Here is a 23,897-nt window from a genome sequence, read left to right on the forward strand (position 1 = left end):
TATATTTTATTTAATATTAGTGTTTATATATATTTTTTTATTTTAGCATGTGGCTTTTACGAGGTTTGATTGAAATTAAATTAAAAGTTTAGTGACATAATTGATAATAGTTGTTATTTAATAGATAAAATAAAATTAACTCCATAGTTTAGTGACTATATAAACAGTTTACCTATAAATAAATCACTAAGGGTGCGTTTGGTTCACGGAATATAAGATTATCAGTGGGAATGTAAGATTACTAAGGAATAGCATTACTGAGAATGTTATATTTTGTGTTTGGTTGGCTTAACAGGAATGTAAGATTACCGTGTTTGGTTAAAGGAATAAAAAATTATTGGAATGTATATTTAACCAAATTGTCCTAATTATATATTTGTGTAATATTACAAGTTGGAAAATATTTATATATTTTCTTTTAAAAAAATTAAATTCATAATATTTATATATTTTTTACAAAATTAAAAATAAAAAAAAGTTTAATGAAAGGGTAAAATTTTATTTTAACCCTTGAACTTCATATAAAATTTTAATTATAGATTTTTTTTGTAAATCTAAAATAATTTAAGGATAAATTTGTAATTTAACATTTGTAAAATTTTTATTATTCGATGACAGAAGAAATATATTTTTGAAAAAAAATAAAAATTTAAGGGTATTTTAGTCCAAAACGCCGGTAATCCAACAATACCTAAGGAAAGGGAGGTAATGACATTCTCGGTAATATGCCCAAAAAATCCACTATTGATAATCTTACATTATCGGAAATAGGATTCCCGAACTAACCAAACGGGGAATGTGAGTTCCATTATATGGGAATCTATATTCCCAATCCAAACACCCCCTAAAGGGTCCTTCCCGCAATCCATCTTCGCACCCGCAGAACTAAAAACAATGCAAACTTGCAGATTCCAACTCCATTATCCTCAAGCCTTCCTCAAATACCCGCCCACCGCCCTACCGGCAACCAAAGTCGGTGGTCTCCTCTTCCGCCAAAAGCTCCTTTACCTCCAATCCTTAAACGTCAATCCCCACAAAGCTCTCACCTTAAACCCTTCTCTCCGTTCCACCCCGCTTTCCTCCCTCCTTTCCGTCGAACGCTTCCTCTGCTCCGTCGGCCTCTCTCGCCCTTCCATTGGCCGTATCCTCGACATGTGCCCTCTCCTCCTCACCTCCGACCCCCTCCCTCCGATCAACTTCCTACTCCACGAAGTTCCTCTTCCTTCCCCTCACCTCCCCCTCTCCCTCACCCGTTGCCCTCGCCTCTTGGTCTCCTCCGTCGCCACCCAACTCCGCCCGACGCTCTATTTCCTCACTTCCCTTGGACTCGTTGTCAATTCTCACACTACCCTTCTTTTAGTTTCCAACGTGGAACACACCCTGAAACCCAAACTTAATTTCCTTCGGTCTCTGGGTATTGACGAGCCGGAGGTGAACCGGATGGTGGTGAGGTCACCCGGGTTGTTGACTTTGAGTGTGGAGAATAATATGAGGCCTAAAGTTGAGTTTTTTCTACAGGAAATGGAAGGTGACTTGGAGGAATTAAAATTTTTTCCTCAATATTTCTCGTTTAGTTTAGAGAAGAAGATTAAGCCAAGGCATAGAGCTTTGGTGGAACATGGGTTTAAATTGCCATTGTCGAAGATGTTAAGGGTTAGTGATGGAGAGTTCAATGCTAGAGTGATTGAGATGCAATTGCAAAGTGTTCATAAGAGATAGCCTTTTCTTGTTGTATTAGATAAGCAAGTTCCTTTTCAAGTTTATTTCAAATTCTCTTTTTGTTCTTAATTTGATGGTGGGAATTTGGGAAATTGTTGATAATTATTACTAGGTTTCCCATTAAAGAATGTGCGTCTGTGATACAAGAGATTTCAATCTTAAGCAGCCATGTGCAAGTTAAAGATTAATTCCATGAGAAAAAATAGTTCCCCTTTTCTTAGAAAGAAAAAAGACTAACTATTTTATTGTAGATATGGTATGGTATAGGAAGTCAGATTTTCATGCTTTTATCAGACGCATTTTAAGTTGATTGTTTATTTTCACATAGTCGAGGTTCAATGTTTTTACATTTCCCTATGATTCAAGATATTGTTGATAACATGTCTCCCCGTGACTTGGAAAATTGTAATGAGATTCTGAGAGTCTCATGCTTAAGGCTTTAATCTGTTGCGAGGAGGAAATGCTGTGATGACATTTCAGTCTTTTGCCAATGAACTCTCTTCAATTTGTGTTTTGGTACAATATCTATCACTTTGGGAGGTTGATCAGCCTAATGTCCTAGATGATCGTACATGGGACCTGGAATGTTATTTAGCACTACCTTCATTACTAGTAGCATCGATAAGAGAAGCTTACTAACTGAACTGTTACTATTTTATATTTTTGGTACCATTTCGGTTGTAGCTATTTCATCACGTTTTGATTTGTTGTTTTTCTTTTCTGGTACTCCCTGGTTCTTCTCCTTTAGATTATAATGGAAGGAGATGCTTGGTTGTTGGCCTTGGCAGGCAAGATGCCTTAGTGATAATTTTTGAAGTGCTATTCCACATGATTAATTTACTAATAAATCACTGTCGGAGGCAACTCATTAATTTGACGGGGTAGTACGGCTAATTGTTTGGTTTCTGCATTAATTTGAAGTGCTAGGGAATTTTGGTTCATGCCACTGTGCTGCTTTATACTTTGGTGTTGGAAGGCTATCTGGTGCAATGGTGCCTTATGCCTTAACTAATCAACTTGGGAATTTTAGCCTGATGGGAATTCTAGAATGCCTCTAAAGATGATGCTTGGACTTTTGAGGGATTTCAAGAAGCAACATAGCTAAAAAACAGTTTGTCAATAAGATGATGTTGATTTTAAGTGCTGCTAGTTCTTTTCTGATGTCACACAGATCATGCCTCCAGTAGAAGATCAAGGTTCACAGTTTTCCTCTTGGCCTTTTTTGTATGCACTAAAAGTATATAGTCATAATCTTGTAAATTGCTAGTCTACTGGGATTTGTTATTTTATGCAAAACTAAGTATAAGAGTGAAGTGCTTTTAAGTTTTGTTCCTTTTTTGTGAATCGGGAAGAAGGGTAAAAGGATACGCAAATACAAAGGAGAGAGTTCGGTTGATGTAAATCTGAAAGTATCTTGGAATCGACCAATTTTTATGTTTAATTAGTAGTGCCTTTCATTTATCTTTACTCTCTATCCACCATTTAGAAGCTTTTGATTTTTCTTCATAGTTCTTTACAGATATTGTTGATTGTGCTTGATAGACTGTTGCAGAACTCTGGAACTTGGTGTGCAATGCCTATTACTTAATGCTAATGATCTTTTATCCTTTACTTGCATATTTGCAGAATTATTTTCTGTATAGAAGTATAATCAAATATGCTATTATTGATATATTTTGTCTTAAATGTTTCTGTCATTCAGGAAAACTTGTAATCTCACTTCTCTCTTTCGCGATTCATGAGTATTCTGCGCTATACTCTTTGTCGTGTTGGGAGAATCCTTGTAACCCGCCGTCCGGCAGATTCCACCGTTGTATCACTTCATACTGTCATGGTGAAACAGAGCACGGAATCTGAAATTATTTTTTCCTACAAACTGAGAACTATTGATGATAGAAACAAATTTCCATGCAATTTAATCATTTTTACGTGATTGCCAGGGGTATGTGAGAAATGGGAATCCATGCTGAATGATCATTAGCACGTCTGCAATTATTTACACGATGGCACCCTCTAAGCTCCAAAAAAATTGAAAGGCTATGGAGCATTTCAAAAGTAAGCTGGATTGTAATTTCCAAATTTCTCCAATGCACGAGGAAAATGAAACTTTTTTTTGTTGAAAAATATAGCCTCGTTAAAAACCCTTTCTAGAACCTATAAGAGAAAAGAGTGCCCAAAAATATATATTACGTAGGAACAATATCGTTTGATACAACATAAGCAATAATCTCAAGACAAAACAAGTCAAAGAACAAAGAACACCCAGAATGAAGGGCCTAAGAAGCTAATTTATGGGCAAACATATTACAATGACGTGGGACAAATAAAACATGAAAGAAAACATTAGAAGATAAAATTGTACGGGTTTTAGAGAGATGAAATCTAAGAGTGGATAGATCCAACGAATCATTTTTTAACTTGTTGACCACTAACACCGAATTAGTCTCAAAAAGAACTCTGGACTATTGATTCTCTTGAGCAAACTTAATACCAGCGACAGTAGCGTGGATTTCCGAGAGGCCCGCTTCAGTACAAGAAGGCATCGACAAAGCTATTCCACCAAGCAGTAAGCCAGCCAAATCACGAGCAACAATACCAGTCGCAACTAACCTACGTTGAGGATTAAAAGCATCATCGACGTTAAACTTAACATAACCTGGAGCAGGGGGTACTTACTATCCATCGTCCATTGCCCTAGTAGTTTCTGCAGGTTGGTGGGTGCCTCGATGCGATCTCCCTTTAGCTTGGTTCCTGGCCGAGATGTAGTATTGGTGGAGAGACCTGAAATTTTGAACAAGTAGCCATGGAGGTTGGGTACTATCCCATGAACCAGCTTCTCGAAGACGACATCCAACAGGAAGGCCTTCATGTGCTAATCTCCAAACAAAGACTCGGATATTCTGTAGTACTTGCAATTTTGATAAGGCTTGCCAAGCTCTTGAAACTGACTCAGGGGAGTGCGTCGGACGTTGAAGTCACCAATACCCAAAGCGGACAGAATATGTACCTGAATCATGATTACTCTACACAAGCACCTCCTCCTGGCTAGGTGCAATAGAGGTAGCAAGAATCGTATTTGCATCATTAACATGAAAGATGACATGAACTTTCGATTCATTCTAACTCGGCCGCCCTGCATATTGAAACAAAGGTGCTGCGAAACGCTGTATGGGTAAAGATGAGTAGTCATCTGTTAACATCATGAACTTAGATCCACCCCATTTGTCCCGAAGTAAATTGAGATTTCTGTACACACAAATCCGCCAGTAGAATGCACCATCAAAAGCTTGAATCGTTTTATAAATGTCTTTCCATGTAAACGAGCTCTTATCTATGATGGGTGCATTAAGGAGATCTCTGTTAAGATAATATTTCACTCGTAACACTCTTGACAACATGCAATCAGGAAACATAATGAGCTGCCAAACCTACTTGCCGAGCCTAACCAAGTTGAAGAAGTGGAGGTCACGCAACCCTAACCCTCGTTGTCGCTTTAGCTTACAAGTAGTCGACCAAGCTATAAGAGGTCATCCTTGTTCTGAGGTCTTATCAATCCACCAAAATTATCGTATAACTGATTTCATCTCATTAGGCAACTGATCAAGGAGAAGATAGCAAGACATTGCATACTAGGGTAAAGCGTGAGCAATTGACTTTAAGAACACCTCTCTCCCTCCATAAGAGAGGAGCCGTTTGGTTCATCCCGTGACTCTCGTGACAATCTTGTCTCTCAAATAATCAAAAGCTAGAGTTTTATTCTTGTCTATATAAAGAGGAAGGCCCAAATAATATCATAAAAAATCAACCGCCTGGATCCCAAACGCATCAGTTAATTGTTGACGATGAACCTCAGGCATTTTCCCAAAGAAAATGAAACTTTGGAAAATTAAATGTTCTTCAAGTATAAAAAATAAAAATTAATTGAAAAACATGATAAGGAAATGTAACTTTTAAAGTAAACTACACTAGTGATAGATCATTCAGCTCTATTTTTTTTTTCATTTTTGTCGTAAGCGTTAGCTTCCGTTTTCATTTTATGTAGATTTTTAAAGATTTTGTATCAGCAATAACTTCTTCGGTCGCATCCATGGATTCTTTTCAGGAGATTTTTGCTTTTATCAAATTCCATGTGTTAGCATTGTGTTTATACCAATTTGAAAGTCATTGAAACGTATCAACGATTCTTCAGTTCCGTTGACAGACTGGTAAAGCTCCAAAAAAACTGTTACTTTTTCGTCCCCAGTGTAAAACACACACACACACACACACATTCTTATCATCGGGTTGTCTTTCCAACGAAATGCTCTGTCTTCTCTTTGCCATTTTCTTTCTGGGGCTAAAGGCTTCCTAGTACAAATCATTTTTCTTTTTCTTTTTGATTAGTAACATATGATGATGAGGACTAAGAAGCCATAGGAATATAGCAAATGGTGTATCTGCTGATAGATTATCAAACCATGTTGTGTCAAATGTCAAGGAGTTGGAATGCACTTAAGCTAAGTGGATTCAAATATTGTGGATGCCAATGGTCTAGGGGTCCGACCCGGTTTATATTCGGATATAGTTAGGGCTCATGTGGCTACTTGACATCGAGATCTGGGACGGACGAATGAATTTATATTAGGGTGAACTTATAAAATGTTAGAAAGCAATTGATAATCAATATAAATATCTAAAATTTATTGACAGTTTGAAATTTTCAGAATAAGTGACTGCCCCGGCCAGTCCCCTCAATCCATCTCTGATGGGGACGACTAAAGAAGTATTACAGTTGTGGACTATGAAGTTTTGAGGCTTTGTGAGCTTGATAAGCTATAGAAGAATTGATTAGGCTGCAGTAGCACTGCAACAAACAAGATACCTTCGGCCTCTTACAATTAGCTACTCTTGATTTGTTTATTTGAAATAAATACGTTAATCTAAAAACTGCATATTGATGATACTAGGTTGCTAGAATAGCATAAGATAATTGGAGATGGAAAGATCAGGACATCCCACTTTGATATTTATGATCTCTTATGTAACTCTCTCAACTCTCAACCTTCAAGCATTGACAGCTAGCCCAAGTTATCTACAAATTTAACTTGTGTATTTATTCATCCTTGAAACATGCATACACTTCATTTCCAGGTTCACCTTCCAAGTTTATATTTTTATCCACAGCTGTAGAATATGAACTTAGCAGAATCTGCTTCAAACATGGATTAGCTTTTGATAAAGGTGTGGGTGTTGAAGTTGTCCCACTGAGAATATTCTCTAAATATATGCAAAGTTAGATGTATGTCATTAGATGCCTCGAAACAAATTTAGGAGTCTCTATTTTTCTTTCCTTATTTCAGGTAATGAAATCACAAGTTTTTCTTCAAACATGGACCACTTCCCAAGCTAATGCACCGGGTTAAGTCATGTCAACCCAGTGTGTTTGCTTGATGTTGGACGTACCATTGCATCGGAAATGATTTCTTTGAATTGAAGGAATATTTCTACATGATTTTATTTTGTTTCTATCAATCATGTTGTGGGCTCTTGGAAAAAGATGTTCCCCCTTACCTGTTCAGGCAATTTAGTGAGGTATTTCAATATTTATGTTCTTTGGTGAAGAAAGCAATCATGTCTACCACTTATTAGCCATGTTCTGGTTTTCAAGCCAGACCAGATAGGTCGAAAACTTTGCATATTTACCTCGTCAAGTCTTTTTCGTGTTAGAGAAGTAAATTTTACATGTTTGTAGTTGAACATTTCAATTTGTTCATCTCTTTAGCCATTAAGACATATTACTTCCCTAACCTTCATAACTGCCATAGCTCTTGATTGACAGTGTTGCATCCTTTAATGGTAAGAATGAATACAATTCAAAACTTGTATGGTATATAGTGTGACACTAGTTTAACAACGTTGTGAGGATTCACTATGTAAATTTGGAAGATATTCGGTGAGGGATTCTCTAAATCTATCTCTTTGTAAAAGCAAAAAAATCAGATCCCATCAAGCGATCTCCGTGGTAAAAGGGATTGTTGTTCTCCTTAGAGGTCTTGGGTTCGAGCAGTTGCATTTGTAGTAGGGTGTGTGTGCATCGTCAATATCTAACCGTCCGTGCTTGTATGTGTAGCTCATTTTTACCCCTATACTGATGTTATTTACTGATTGATATGTTGGGGAAACATTCAACTGTCATTTGAACATGCGAAGCTTCTTGCTGGTTACTCTCTTATCTTAAAATAATCAATCACCCTAATGATAGGGAGAAACAAATTTGATTTGTGACATTGCCAACGTCATTTTCAGCTTGATGGTTGTGCTCGACACAATATTTCATCTGAAATTTCCATCATCTTTTTAGCCGGATGGCGACTAGTTCCTTTTGTTTCTCTTTTCTAGATTCCTGAATCCATATTCTTGTCATAACATCATCTTCTTCCTTGCTTTTGGATTTATGAAATCTCTTCTGATGGGGTCCCTTAAAGAATAATAATTGATGAGGCACATTTGGTTGTATGACTTTTGATTCATTGGACTTTCTGCTACTGTCCTAAAAATACCAGGGCCGGGTTGGCATCATCCCGGAATCTCCTTTACCAGTTATGGAATATATTAAAGCAAGATAGGAGTTTCAAGTACCTCAGCTGGTTAAAGAGAAAGGTACTCCAATAACTCTCTCTTGTTTTTCAAACATTCGGGCCACATATAATGAAAGCGTGTCGATAATTTTATTCCTTTCTTCGAATATGAACCATGAGCTTGCCACTGATGGATTATAGCTCTAGGAGAGAAGCAGATGCTTACTCAAGGAAGAAACCATGTTGGTGTGAAGATGGACCTACCATTTGCCGGTCCACCATGTCGATTTTGTTGTTAAATTTTTTATCGAACAGAATGATGACCGTGACGATCTCGTCAGTGGACCTTCCATTCTATGCTCACTGAATTGTATCCAACTAACTGATTATAAAATTGTAATTAGTCAACTGGTTGGGGGATGTTTTATTGATTAAGACATGTAATTAAGCAATCCTACAGAAACCTTGGACATATCTTATAGTTCTTTTAATTAATTGAAACAGCCTTGTTGCTTTTCTGGTTGTCTTTATAAAATAACACTTGGCAACTAATCTTCCTTTTTCTTTGAATCCTGGAAAATGGTTTATCAAATTAGCAGACCAATTGAATGTTTGGCACTGAGATGGCAAGTACTTTGGAGTTCAATCATTGGATTTTGATTTATGTAAAAATCCAATGATAACTCTTGACCACAGACCGAGAAATCTGCTGATTAATCTGATTCAATCGACTTTCATGATTTCCATTGTGGCTTCCCTTTCTCTCTTTATTTTTTGAGGTCTGCTTGTACATGGATTACAGATTTAAAGCTAGCATTCCCTTTGGAACATGTTTCTTTATAGGACTTTTAGCAGAAGGAGCCTTGTTGATTGCTTTCATACTAGGAGAGAGCGTGCACCAGTAAACTGGTAAGAAAAAATGGGGCCAGATGGGTCCCAAATCTAATACAAGATTCTTTGATTCCTTCATCCATACAACGAACAAAAAGAATCTGCCAGTAAGACCACACTCTTCTCTAAGGGAAAAAAAAAGGATAATAAAAACAAAGGAGAGAAAAGGACATTGCCCATTTGGTTTACCCTTTCTGTCATCAAAAAGATAACAGCTTTCCTGTCATTTTAGTTTCTGTCCTTGAAAGTTTCTTCTAGTTTTAGTATAGTGGCATCCATCATTTATCTTACCTATTATTAGAGGTGGTAAACGGATTCGGATTCGGGTTTACGTCCGGTCTTTTCCGGATTTGGGTTCGTTTTGTTACCTCAATTAACTCAGCAAGGTAGAGGGAAAAGAATGTGTTGTGTGTGTGTGAAGATAAAAACAAACCATGCACTTTTCCTCTTTTCTCTCCTTTTGTGACTCAAATTGATCTGTGTTGCTTTCTTTTCTGTTTTTGATGCATCAGAGATTTTCTCCATCCACCCCCTTCCAAGTCAAAGAAGAAAAATTTAAAAGAAAAAGTTTAAATGAAATGGGAGATGATAGAAGGAAGAGGCAAAGGTCATGGGCATATATTCCCTCACCAAAACAGCCCCACGTATGATTCCAGATATGGAGTGAGATCATAGGACAGACCAACAACTCACAAGATTTATAAAGAGGACTACAGCTGCTTCAAATTAAGAGCATAGTCTTCATAAAAAAGAAAAGAAAAGAAGAAGGGATCAAAACTCACATGAGTTTCAGTTTTCTGCATCCTTCTGCCTGTCTCTCTTGCACAACACAAAACATGGGTCTGCAGAATCAAGACATGAATTTGGTTCTGTCAACTGATGCAAAGCCTAGGCTGAAATGGACTCCAGAACTTCATCAGAGATTTGTTGAAGCTGTCAATCAACTTGGTGGGCCAGACAGTTGAGTTTAATACTTTCAGATCATCATCATCTTGTCAATTCATACTGTTGTTTGCATGGGTAATTTTTTTTTTTTCCTCATGTTTCCTGTGTGTTTATTATTTCTGGACAGAAGCAACACCAAAGAATATGATGAGGGTCGTAGGGATTTCTGGACTCACTTTGTACCATCTCAAAAGCCATTTACAGGTAATTACTCTTCATTATATAACCATACTACAATCTCAGAGGAAATAAGGTTCGATTGTATTTTCTTCTTGCAGAAATACAGGCTGGCAAAAAGCCAACAGACAGAAATCTGCCTTAGCAATGAACTGGATGGTGAGATTAAGATTTCATTGCTTGTTGCATTTACATGATTATATCGACTTTCGCAAAGATATGATCATATTCTTTTCATTGTGCTACAGATTACGGACAGACGCAGAGTGGTAAAGGGGATTTGAGTAGCGATACAAGTGATGGAACTCACAAGCAGAATAATGAGTAAAATATTTACATGGATCCTTTGTCTTCTGATAAATTTTGGATTTAGAAATGATAATAAAACGGATAGTATTGACTATCTACTTATGTTGTTCATCAGAAGCTCGCGGATTGCTCGGGCACTCCAAATGCAGATGGAAGTACAAAGAAAGCTTCATGAACAAATTGAGGTATGGCCTATTGAACCGAATCCTAAATAGCCAGTTTTTGGTTGACATCAACTCGAATCGATTAAGCTATTTTTCTGTTTCAGGTCCAGAGACATTTACAGCTAAGAATTGAAGCTCAAGGAAAGTACTTACAATCTGTTTTAAAGAAAGCACAAGAAACACTGGCTGGGTATGCCTCTTCTTCTATTGGTGTAGAACTTGCCAAAGCTGAACTCTCTCAACTCGTCTCAATGGTTAACACCGGCTGCACAAGTTCTTCGTTTTCGGAATTGACAGAAGTAGGAGGTTCAAGCTTAAAACAGACGGAACGAAATCCAATGAGGGGTACTATATGTTCCGTGGAAAGCTCATTGACGTCTTCCGAAAGCTCGGAAAGAAAGGACGACGAGGAGCCACATAAAAACGAGAATATTTGTACCGATAAATCTAGTACTTTAGTGGAACTTAATTTAATGGACATTCACCCTGAAATGAAGCGTTCGACTAGTGGCTCAAGCAATCAAGTTTATGGAAAGAAAAGAAGTGGCTCTAACATTTCTGATGGCATATGTGTTGAGCAGCCGATAGCTAAAAGACTAGAGCTTAGTGAAGGGGAAAGTGGTAGTCAATTGAGAGAGTCTGTATTCTTGGGGTCATTTGATCTCAATAACCAATACCAAAATGACATGGAATTGGGTCCAAAATCAATAGACTTGAACTGCAGGGAATAGATCAGCTCAATGGGCATGGTTAGAAATTTTATGCCGCATGGTTGTTAGTAAATATAATCCAAGCTGGGAACCTGGTTGTTTAGAAGCAATCCTTTGTTAATAGGCTATGTATATTGTTATATATCAGTTATTTAAATTGCAATTGCAGTCGCGTTTTCAGTTACGCTACGTTTATCGCGATTGCAGGCGTAGCTGACACTATTGCAGTGATCGTAAGTATTACGATCATACAATAATGATTTTGGGTGGCACCACTATCGCTATATATCCGATAAATCACTTATATGTATTGAACTTAAACGACTTTTGATAGAATAACTGATATCAAGAGAAGGTATAATGCAAATTCTGCAGGTTCATCTCTTCATTGTCTCCATCTCACAGACTGGTGCTGATAGCGAAATACCCCATAATGCTTCAATGATGTCGGTCCAAAAACTCAAATTTCAGGTGGTCATGATTACAGAGAATCATTGTGATTGTATTAATCTTTTTAAAGTATTTTATGTATATTTTTCAAAAGATGCTTAACCAGGGATGATTCAGCCTTTCTTCCATTTAAGGTTGCGATATTGGAATGAAAAAGCAAATCAAACTTGAAGGAGACGAAATCATCATCATAGCAGCATAATCATTTTATAAGTGTCAGAATTTGAAAGCAAAAAAAATAACTAAAATGATATCAAAGACATGTAAAAAAAATAAGATTTAATGTGATTCGGCGTTACATGTTTCCCCCATACTAGATGAATAATAATTTATTACAGACGTAAAAATATAAAAAATATATGATACTACATGTATCCATAGACGGAATTACATAGGGAACTAATGGGGGCCATGATCCACTCAAATTGGGGAAAATTATTATAAGACCCTTTAGATGTTTTAAAAATTTCATTTTATCTTATTTAGAATATTTGGAAAAAAATTATTATCTTAAAATTCTTAAAATTTTTACAAATGAAGTTAATTAATATTCTCAAAATATAAAATTTATATGTACAATTTAAATTACCATAAATAAATTTATAAATATATGAATTTTATTTTATTTATTAAAATATTAATTTTTTTTACTTCTAATAGTTTAGAACTAAAAACAATATTGATAATACATAATTGGTATACATATAAATAATTATTTTTGAGTTTTTATTTAATATTTTTTTTTATTTCTCACATCACGATTTTCTTCTTTTTCCTTATTTTTATAGTATTTTAAATTAAAATAAAATAAAACAAAATTACATTAGAGGAGACCAAAATTTGATTTTTCTTCAAAATTTTAATGGTTGAAAATTAAAAATTTCAACAATCTCACATAATATTTTAAATACTTTTAAGCTTGTACCTTATTCTATAAATAAAGGTAATTACTATTACTTTTCTTAGTATTTTAGATGTTTCGTCTACAATTTGAGTGTTAAAATCTGTTACTATAATTTAATTTAATTTTTCTCCAAAAAGAATATAGTGGAGAATTTATAAAAAAAAATTAATTAAATCTACATTGTTTAATGAAATCACATATAAATATACGAGATTTAATATATAAAATTATTATTAAAATTATTTTTGATAATTGGCCCCTCTAAAATAAAATGTATAGTTTCGCCACTCCATACATCTCAAACCCGATATAAATATCAAAATCCGGTAGATCTAAAAAACTCTCAATATACTTACAAAACTATCTATGCAACAAAAAATCAAAAAAAATTGCAGAGATTTCAAAAAAGATTACATCTCTCCAAAATAATTCTCTATCGCATAACCCTAAAGGCTAAGACATAATCTCAATTTATAAAACCAAATACTTAGTAACAAATTAATTAATATATAAATTTGATAAAGTAAAAAACCTAGTTTGATTAAAAACTTTATTTTTCATTTATGTCAAAAATTAACTTTAATTTAATTTCTACTTTATATGTTTTACTTATAATAAAGTATTTATTCCTATAAATAAATACTAAGGATTAGGGTTAAAGGTTAGGTTGTCTATGGAGACTCCTCTTATATTCTTCTTCTCTTGACATTAGTGAATTTTATCCTTTTCTGCACATGTTTTTTGTCGAAAGAGTTTTCCACGTAAAATCTTTGTGTGTAAAATCTCTGTGTCTATTTTATTAGGCGATCATTATGTATGTTGTTATCTTTTAACAAATTAATATCAGAGCATTTGAGTTGTTTAACTCGATCACGATACTGACATCTTTAAAGTATGAGAAGTCGGTGGTCAATCGCAATACCAGATTCACGTTATGGAAGGTAGAGGTACAAAAATTTGAAAGAGCTCTCTTATTATGATGAAAGGACAGTGAGCTTTACTAGTTCTTATCCTTAAAACCGAGCACCCCGAGCATTTCTCTTAGTTTCGGCTGATTAGCCTGTGTACAATACTATATAAGGTCGTAACAAAAGTTATTGTGAACCAGTTAAAGCCCTTTCTCTCTGGTTGGATTTCAGAGACCCAAACAAGCTTTGTGGCTGGTAGAGCCATATCGGATAACATAATAATTGCTCAGGAAGTTATCCATTCGATGAAGCGCAAAAAGGGATGAAGGGATGGATGTCGATAAAGATTGACTTGGAGAAAGCCTATGACCGATTGGAATGGTCTTTATCGATGACACGCTCTTTAATATTGGGTGTCCTCCGAACCTACGGAGACTTATTATGTGCTTCGTATCTTCGGCAACCACTCAGATCTTGTGGAATGGATGGTGACTGATTCTTTTAAACCTTCGCCAGGAATTTGTCAAAGGGATCCCTTGTCGCCATATCTCTTTGTCATGCGCATGGAAAGAGTGTCACAAGTTATCAATAGAGCTGTGGAAGATAAGTTATAGAAACTGATTTGCATCATTCGTGGTGGACCAATTGTCCCATCTTTTCTTTGCCGATGACTTATCCTATTTGCGGAGGCTTCTCTTGTGCAGCTTGATATTATTCAACGTGTTTTGGATGATTTCTGTAATGCTTGGGGGCAAAAGGTTAGCCTTTATAAAACCAATATTTGTTTCCCAAACAATGTTGACGAGGCTCTAAAAGGCGAATATTAGTCATGGTTTCCAGTACACTCTCGTTGATGACTTGGGAAGGTACCTTGGGGTACCACTTTTGCATCGTCGAGCTACTTGTGCCACGTATAACTATCTGGTGTAAAAGTTTCGTGATCGCCTCACTAGATGGAAAGCTGAAAACCTCTCCATGACAGGTGGTATTTGTGTTGACGAAGTCTGTCCTAGCGGCTATCCCACCGTATGCTATGCAAATCTGCTACCTACCTAAAGGCGTTTGTCACGAGATAGAGCGCCTCATTCGAAATTTTGTTTGGAAGAGTACGGAGGATAGGAGGAATGTTCATCTCGTTCGATGGGATATTCTTTGCACACCCATGCAACAAGGTGGTCTTGGCTTTTAAAGAATTCATACACAAGATGAAGCTCTCCTTATGAAAGTCGGGTTTTGATTGGTTTCTAATTGAGATCAACTTTGGGCCCATTTCCTTTGGAGTAAATATAAAGTGGTGGATTCCTCAAAAAAAAAAATAAAGTGGTGGATATTCTGCCTGATCAGATTAATAAAAGAGTGTGCTCTCGCCTGTGGAGATGCCTTAGTTTTGTGTGGAGTGATATCCGGAGTGAAATTGTTTGGAATTTGAGAGATGATTCAAATGTCGACTTCTGGGACGACCCTTTGCTGAACGATTTGGGTCCACTTCGATCTCTTTGTGTCGATCAAGAGGTGAGTCCACCGTACAATGCAAAGGTCAATACTCTTGTGGACTTTAATGGTGAATGGCGGTGGGAGGAGATTTCACCATTTATTTCTCGCTCGATTCAATTACATTTGGTAGCAGCGAAGCCACCTGCTCTTCATGGAGGTGTGGATAAGCCAGGTTGGAAATGGGAGAGTAGGCGATTTTTTTCTACCAAAAGCCCTATTATCGACGAAGCCATTTTCCCGTTATGGAGGAGTCCCCACTTTCGAAAATCATTGTTGGATATAACGGCTTCTCTCGGATTAGGAATTTTCTGTAGATTGTGTGCAGGGGTAGCCTTCTCTCGAATGAAGAACCTGTACGGCATCATATGTCTTCTGATGCGAGTTGCTTGGAATGTGGAACTACAGTGGAATCAACCATGCACATTCTCCAGGATTGTTTATCGACAAGAAATGTTTGGAGTAGCTTAATTAAAGCATACCAGAAAGCTAATTTCTATCAGCTAGAGTTGTTGAATTGGATTGAAGATAATCTTTCGAACCAATATCGATTTCTGATTAATTTGGACAATTGAAATCTCTTGTTTGGAGTGGTGTTATGGAACCTTTGGACTCGAAGAAACAAATTGATTTTTGATGCGGGTTTTATGGAGGTTGAGAATGTTCTGTAGAGGAGCTTAAGAATGCATCAAGAACTCTTACGAGCCCGTCTTCAGCAGCAGTCGGTAAGGAGACTAAATTTTAATCCTCCACGATGGCAGCCCCCTCAGCAGAGCTGTTTCAAGCTAAGCATCGATGGTTCCTGGCGGTCGGATACGGGGTTTAGCACATGTGGCAGTGTTATCCGCTATTCAACAGGAAGATGGGTTACGGGTTTTTCAAAATCCATTGGAATATGTTCGACCTTAGATGCTGAGTTATGGGGAATCTTTGAGGGCCTGAATCTTGCTTGGGAGCTGGAAATTCAGGAGCTGGTGTTGGAAACGAACAGTAAATAGGCACTTTCGATGATTAAGACGGTTCAAAGTGCAGATTATTCCTCCCCTTTGGTTACGCATATTAGGGAGATTTTAGCTCGTTCTTGGAACGTTGCCATGGTCTTCAGCCCTCGTGAGTGTAACATGATTGCGAACGGTCTGGCGAAATTTGCTTGGTCATTACCGTTCGGGTTCCTCTTTTTTTACTCACCTCCTGATGTGGTGAAGGATCTTCTCCAGGCTGATCCTGAGGCATTGTAACCCAGGAACATGTAGTCTGAGTCAGGGCCGATCCAATGAATTTTAATGCCCTATGCGAGATAATAATTTTATGCCCCTACCATATAATAGACAAAACATAGGGAGAAATTATATGATATGACAAGTTCTATTCTTTCTCCACAAAAGCCAATCATTTTACTGTGAATTCAACTTGAACTTAAGTCTAGAGTTAAAAAAAGATGATAATTTTTTAATGCGAAAGCTAAGCAAAACAAAAAAATTATATATAAATAAGGAAACCATGTGTAAGTAGTAACAAACATCAAACTGCCAGAGACAAATTAACATAAAACACCAGTGAACACAAATGAAGGTGAAAAGAACAGAAATGCCAAAGCATTAAACAATGATCCATTCCAACCAAATAACATCAATGTCAGAAATAAAAGGAGTAATTGATAATAACATGTCCACTTGTAGATACAAGATTTTGTACATAAAGACTCTTTGTAGCATAGATCAACGTATAGATAACAAAATATTCTACCTTAAAAGGTTAAAGACAAAGCATATGGGGAACATCCTAGTCAGCATGACAACACAATAAACATGCAACCATTTTTCTTACCTGACCTATACTTGCAGCAGCCAAGGGTTTATAATCAAAGCTAGTCAGCTTTGTGGACCAACCATGACCAAGTTCAGCATCTAAAACTTGATTGAGCTGGCTCCTTGGCATCACATTTGCGCCTTGACGCACAATATCCAGAGTAGCTAATATCTACAACAAATGTGAGTAGGTAAAAGTATGATTGAGCGCTCTACATAGTTTTTTAGGCAAGTAACCTTAATCAGAAAACCAGAAAATAGAAACCATAAGCTCCAACAACACATATTCTTAAATTGATTCTCAACAAAGAACCAAAATACATTCCCAAAATGAACTTCCCCCATTCCCGTGCTCCGGTCAATCAAAATTTTGTTTCTGTCTCACATTAAATGTTCATCTTTCAAGCTTAACCTGAATCCGAAGGAACCAGATGTCCTTGATCACTCAAGAGGAACAACAGTGGAAAGGTCGTGTGAGTTTAAAGCTTAAACTACAATTTCGTTTCATATTCCTTAATTTTTGATTTGGTCACTATAAAGGAACATTTCTTCCTATCATATATTTTCAATGGAAAGGTCCATATAAATATATTTTTAGCTATACATTCCGTGTATGTTCATTTCACAATTGTCTATATGTTTGATCTCTGGAATATATTTGCCTTCTGGAATCCAAAACTACAAATAACCTTCCAAATAAAACTAGAAAAATGAAATAAAAATAGGGGCATATTCATAAACCATCCAGTAATAACACCCAACAAAAAAAATATTTCAGCTAATATCAGCGCATATTTAAACATTTAGTCATAATCCCTTTCACAACAAATAAATTAAACTTGGAGAAATTAGAATCAAAAGAAACAAACCAATGATTCTCTCCTGAACTCCTAACCTTTGGAGAAGAACATTAAGGAGATGACGGAAGAAAGTAGTTTTGTCGGAGTTTTTGGCACCACAGATTAAAAACAAAGGAGGAGGCGAAGTTACAGAATCATAGGCTATGGAATCAGCAGCCTCCGACCACTCTTCCGGTAAATATATGTTTGTTGTTGAGCTTCCAGGTTCCAACATCGAAGCCATTGTGGGAGAACATATACAGAAATTACCCACTATCCCTTCGCAATGTTCCTTTATGGTTTTCTTCACTATGTCCTATCATTCGCTTCTCAAGGTGCGCTGGTCACAATATTAAAAATTGATGCCCCGACCCTATATGCTGCCCTGGGCCGTCGCCCATCAGGCACATGTATTGGGCCGGTCCTGGTCTGAGTGCTACTTTCAATTGTAATAAAAAAACAATAGTGGGTAAACGGTTTTGGAAGAAGAAAAGTGTTTTATTCCATTGGAATAACATATTTAAGAAAATAGAGTTTAGTTCTGTGAATATAACATATTCGAGAAGAAGAAAATTCAATTTCATGAGCGTAGCGAAAAATATAGCATTGATATTGGTAATTGAGATGGTGTTATGTATGATATTGCTTGTAGTGAATAAATTGTGAGCAAAGTTATTTCCTTACCAATGTGATGATTAAATCCAAGTTTGGGTACACTTTGGATTCAGTTGACAATCATTGTTGAAAAATACCTCTTAAAGAGATTTCATGAAAGAAATGGAGAATATGTTTTCAAGGCGGAGAACTTGTTCATTGAAGTGAGAGATTATTTCTGTTGAGTTTGAATATCTCATCGAATTTGAGTGGTTTGTCTCAAAACTTTCGCACTTTCAGAATTCGTATCAAGGTGAAGATTTGTTAGAATTGAACTCGAACTCAAAGCGACACCAATTAATTAATATATAAATTTGAGAAAGTAAGAAACCTAATTTGATTAAAAGTATAAACTTTATTTTCCCTTTATGTATAAACCTTATTTTTCTTTATGTAGAAAATTTACTTTAGATTTCCACTTTATAAGTTTCTTTTGTAATAAAGTATATATTTCTATAAAATTACAAAAAAATTAAATTACCAAGGGAAAAGTTCTGATGGATATAAAATCTGTCACAGTTTACCGATGAAAATACATTATTCCGTCACAAAGTTGTGATCTGATTGCAGTTTTCGTCTGAATAATTTTTTCCGGAGAAAAGTTTGTTCATTTCAATAAAAAAAATATCAATTTAATTTATAACAGAACGATGATTCCATCCAAAATTTTGCTCATTTTAATAAAAATATATCAATTTAATTTATAATAAAATAATCATCCGGTCAAAAATAAAAAATATAAAAAATAACTATTTACATCTACAATTACCCATTTCCCTTTTTCAACCCCCACATACAAAAATTAATTATATATAAATAATACACTACTTGTAAACAATTACCCACCCTTACTTTCCCTTTTCCAATTCCATTTCTGTTTGCCCCCACCCTTACTTTCCCTCATTTAACAGAACCCCCTGCCCCCAAATTCCAATTGTTTGGAGCGCTCCCCTAGGACCACCCCAATACCCCAAAACCCCAACACCCCAAATTCCAGTTTGCTTGGAGCTGTGACAACCTCCGTCGAGACCACACCACAAGTTTTGGTTGAAGATCCGTGGCACCCCTTGAGACCGTTTAGAACCATTTGTTAGTATTTCTTCAATATTTTTTATTTCTATTATATATTTGTATAAAATATTTTTCTTACATTTTTTTGTATGCAGAATTTTAATATTTTATGGTGAATGGACTTTTAAGGTGTAAATTTATTCATGAAAGTATTTCTTATTTTTTTATATTATGTTAAATATTTAATTTTTCTTTTATATGTCCACTTGAATTATAATATATTGATTTATATGCATTTATCCTTTATTTTTTTATTTATATGCATTTAACTTTTTTTATATTATAATTTTAGATTGGAAAATGTTGTTTGTCTAAATGATTTAGCTATCTACTTTCATGAGTTATATATAGTATACTCAATCACCATCTTATAAAAATTATTTTTTTTTTGCTTAAACAGGTTATTGCGTTGCATATTCTCATTGATAATATATATAGTGCAAATTGTTTCCTTTTTTTATAATTAGCGCAATTTGTTTTTGATTTATTAATAAACTTCTTTTTAATGATATTGTTTAGGGAATGTATAGGTTAGTGTTTTTCCAAATTTTGTGTCAATGTTGAAGTTGGTTGTCATATCTTGAAACAAGCCTCTATCATTGGTGTCATCGAAGCAACTTACGCTTTAGGTATATGATTGCTTCATATAAAAGAGAGGCTGCAAGAAGGATGTCAAGTGTTGTCCAGCCTAAACCCAATGCATATAAAGATGAAACAAAAAGAGTTTTTTCACTACAGAAGCATGACTATCTCAACTATTGCCAAAATTTTCTCGGTTTTGTACATTGAAAAGATTCCACAAACATATTGCTCATGTGATGAGACGTTTAGAGGCTGCTTTTATTATTTTTGGAATCGTGAAAAAAATACTATAATGAATTTTGTTCTTAGTAGACTAATTAAATTCAATATGAGATTTGTTATAGATGTGAACTATAAAAACAACAAACCATAAACATTACATTAAACAACAAACTATTAAACATGACATGAAATACCAAACCAACGAACCAGAATATCATACATCTTTCACATACCTTAAACAGTAAATAAAAACATGCGCATACACCTAAAAAAGCAAATACAAGCATACACATACACCTAAAATAGACTTTTCTTAATGATATTATGATGCCCAATTGCGTTTGAATCATGCTTCCGGGTGTTCATCATCTATCTCTGTGTTCTCGAACTCTTTCCGCTTAATTTGTTGGGTATTCGAACTCGAAGAATCATCATCAACATCTTCAAACTCTACAAACAAATCCACATGAGAAACATAATGAGAGTAGTATGTCTCAATCATACCACAAAGGTCTACATCATTGCTTAAAAGAAACCTCTTAAATGGTACTGGCAATCTACAATATAGCAAAGAGATTATTCTTTTCCACCCGAGTTTAACCTTTCTTTCTATTTTAAGCTTCAACTCCTCAAGTGAATTTTTGTTGTTGAAAGACATGCTTAAATATTTGCAATAAAAAACATTTGACTGAATAGTAGCCATCCTAGCTAAACAACTAAAGCTTTTGCCTGAATAGATTAAAATTAGCTTTCAACTCGCACATATATATATATAAGCCTTAAGAAGTTGTCCTATAAAACGAGTCTACCCAAATTATTGTGTCTTGTTTGTCCTTGTTTGTAAAAAGACATTAAACATCATACAAAAACTTACTTTATATAAATATAGAATAACGAACAAAATAAGAGGCAAAAACTAATTAAGAGGAAAAATCTAGCTTCATATAAATACATAATAAAAAAACAAAATAAGAGGCAGATACATAATAAACACACAATAAATAAAAAGATTGTCATGGGTTTCAGATTCATCGATATCTCTTAGAATTTATTCCACGCGGTGGTGGTCGTCTACTTCTATAAGGGTTTCTTATTATATGTTGCTCCTCATCGTCGTCGTCCTCATTTAGGCCTGTAAACGAACCGAACGAACATGAACGGGGGTATGTTCATGTTTGTTCGTTTAACTTTAACCGAACAAATGAACGAACACAAACATAAACGAACGAAGAATTTCTTGTTTGTGTTCGTTCATTAAGGAATATAGTTTGTTCGTGTTCGTTCATGTTCATTCATTTAAATGATAAATGAACATAAACGAACGAATATAAATGAACACAAAAAACTAATGTAAACAAACACAAATAAAAAAATGTAAACGAACACAAAAAATGAACATAAATGAACATAAATGAAAATAGGTTTTTTTCTTTCCTAACAATTTTAGGATTATATTTTATTTAAGTGTTTTGAGCTTTTATTATTTGTATTTAAAATTAATTGAATTTTAAAATTTTTATGGGTATCATATGGGCTTCAATATTTTAAATAGGTCTAGAAATATTAGGCTAAACATAAATGAACGCACATAAACGATCATAAATGAAAAAACATATTACCGAACGTTCACGAACATAAATGAACGAATGAGCCCTCTATTAATGTTCGTTCATTTAATTAAATGAACAAAAAATATTATTCATGTTCGTTCGTTTAATAAATAAATGAACATAAACGAACTTCTCGCTGAACGGTTCACAAACGGTTCGTTGAACGTTCGTTTCGTTTATAGGCATATCCTCATCATTTTCCTCGTTGTCCTCATCGTCCTCCTCATCCTCATCTTTATCATCACTCTCAATAACATTGTCTCGATAAGGGTTGAATGTCGATATATGACCTTTGTAGAATAAGGACCCTGGAGGTGTATGACTGAGAATCCCACCACTCACTAAGAACTGAGAAAATTGTGAAAAATCAGGCATCGATGTCTGTGATGTATACTGCAATTAAGGTGTTTGTGGTGGAGGACCACCCGCTACATAATTAGTGTAGGAACTAAATGTTGGATCCGTAAGTATAATCGGAAAATATCTGCCAGTGGGTGTCATAAAACCCTACGGGTTATGTGCATAACCAAATGGTGGTGCCATCATAACCAACGAATATGGTATCTAGACTTACGGATGTGGCATCTAAACCGGCTACGGTGGCATCTGAAAGTTAATAGGTGTCCCCATGTGATTTGGAGGGCTAGTGTCGCTGGTTGCTAGTGTGATAGTTCTTATGGCATAGCTAAGGATGACCCGAAAGCACTTACTCTTCGTTCAGTAGTGAGGGGAGGATGATGTTCTAACGTCGAACGTTTATGTCGGCGATAATGAATTGTCACCCCTCGTGCTTTCGCTGAAAGTAAGAATGGTTTCCCTTTATGTTGAACCATTCAATATAGCCCTCTAAAACCATCGAACCAGTTTCTGTTATATCTTATCGATGGTGCAAGCGTTGATGTCGGTTCTCCCACATTGCCAACCATTTTCTATGCTTCACCAACCAATTCACCTCTTTCTTGCCCCGTCTATCAATGTTATGCATATTGTCGAGGTTTCTTGGCACTTCTAGAATAAATTGTGTAAACCCAAACTGACGAAGCACACTATCAATCGGATGCCACTCAATAATAGCATAACAAATAAGGGCACAACCACCACACATACATCCAATATCCCACTCAAGTTTGGTGGGATGCAAACCCTCAATTCTTCCTCCAAAAATGGCAACCATTTGAACTAAAACAAAAATATAGATTTCTTATCAAAATTAAAATGAAATTCAAATTGTATAAATATAATTAAATAAAAAATTAAAATTAAAAAACATACATCTACACCAGTTTTTTGGTCAATGAATAATTGGATATCTTGTAATTCTTGTGGGACATCACGATGATTTTTCCTATTACTTGACCACCTATTTAAAATATATATATATATATATATATATATATATATATATATATATATATATATATATAAAAATAATATTATTTAAAAATAAATTTATTGTTGATACCTTGAAAGTAACGGAAATGCGTATGGCCCATTCATGATTAGGCACAAAAAAGTCATGTGGTACCATACCCCCGATTGGAGAAGAATGAGACAATCGTCAATAGCAGTCTTCTTATAATTCGTAGCCCGACACATTTCTCTAAACAAAAATACCAACACTACAATCACCCAACTCAATGTGTTGGCTACTTCAAAATCGATCAGGTGCCTCAACCATATATAGACATGCACAAAGTCGGATTTAAATCTGATCCGGTTTTTTCACCTAGCAAAAAAACCGGATTTAAAAAAAACCAGTTTGGATCCTAACTGATTTGGAGGGCCGGATGGTGTAACTGGTTTCGATTTGAAAAAAAAACTGGTTTTTAATCCGGTAAAAAAATCGGTCGTCCAATTTTTCCCAAACCGGTTATATTAACGGCTAG

At 35.4% G+C, this 23,897-nt stretch overlaps 2 protein-coding genes across 2 annotated transcripts; both read left to right on the plus strand.

The window, feature by feature from the left end:
* Positions 1 to 891: 891 nt before the first annotated feature.
* On the plus strand, positions 892 to 1,740 carry LOC120124826 (transcription termination factor MTEF1, chloroplastic-like). Its single transcript, XM_039143402.1, has one exon. It carries the CDS (start codon positions 895 to 897, stop codon positions 1,717 to 1,719), a length of 825 nt encoding a protein of 274 aa, XP_038999333.1. The 5' UTR covers positions 892 to 894; the 3' UTR covers positions 1,720 to 1,740.
* Positions 1,741 to 9,525: 7,785 nt separating this feature from the next.
* LOC120124789 (myb family transcription factor PHL8-like) lies at positions 9,526 to 11,616 on the plus strand. Its single transcript, XM_039143365.1, has 6 exons — positions 9,526 to 10,127; positions 10,240 to 10,316; positions 10,391 to 10,448; positions 10,538 to 10,613; positions 10,714 to 10,783; positions 10,867 to 11,616. Exons 1-6 carry the CDS (start codon positions 9,950 to 9,952, stop codon positions 11,491 to 11,493), a joined length of 1,086 nt encoding a protein of 361 aa, XP_038999296.1. The 5' UTR covers positions 9,526 to 9,949; the 3' UTR covers positions 11,494 to 11,616.
* Positions 11,617 to 23,897: the final 12,281 nt, after the last annotated feature.

The sequence above is a fragment of the Hibiscus syriacus genome, unplaced genomic scaffold (assembly GCF_006381635.1).
Source record: "Hibiscus syriacus cultivar Baekdansim isolate YM2019G1 unplaced genomic scaffold, ASM638163v2 tig00110429_pilon, whole genome shotgun sequence".
NCBI lineage: Eukaryota > Viridiplantae > Streptophyta > Magnoliopsida > Malvales > Malvaceae > Hibiscus > Hibiscus syriacus.

Coding starts and splice junctions, on each gene's coding strand:
- LOC120124789 (XM_039143365.1), top strand. CDS start 9,950: ATGAGTTTCAGTTTTCTGCATCCTTCTGCCTGTCTCTCTTGCACAACA. Junction 10,449..10,537: donor CCTTAGCAATGAACTGGATG/GTGAGATTAAGA, acceptor ATTGTGCTACAG/ATTACGGACAGACGCAGAGT. Junction 10,784..10,866: donor AGCTTCATGAACAAATTGAG/GTATGGCCTATT, acceptor TTTCTGTTTCAG/GTCCAGAGACATTTACAGCT.
- LOC120124826 (XM_039143402.1), top strand. CDS start 895: ATGCAAACTTGCAGATTCCAACTCCATTATCCTCAAGCCTTCCTCAAA.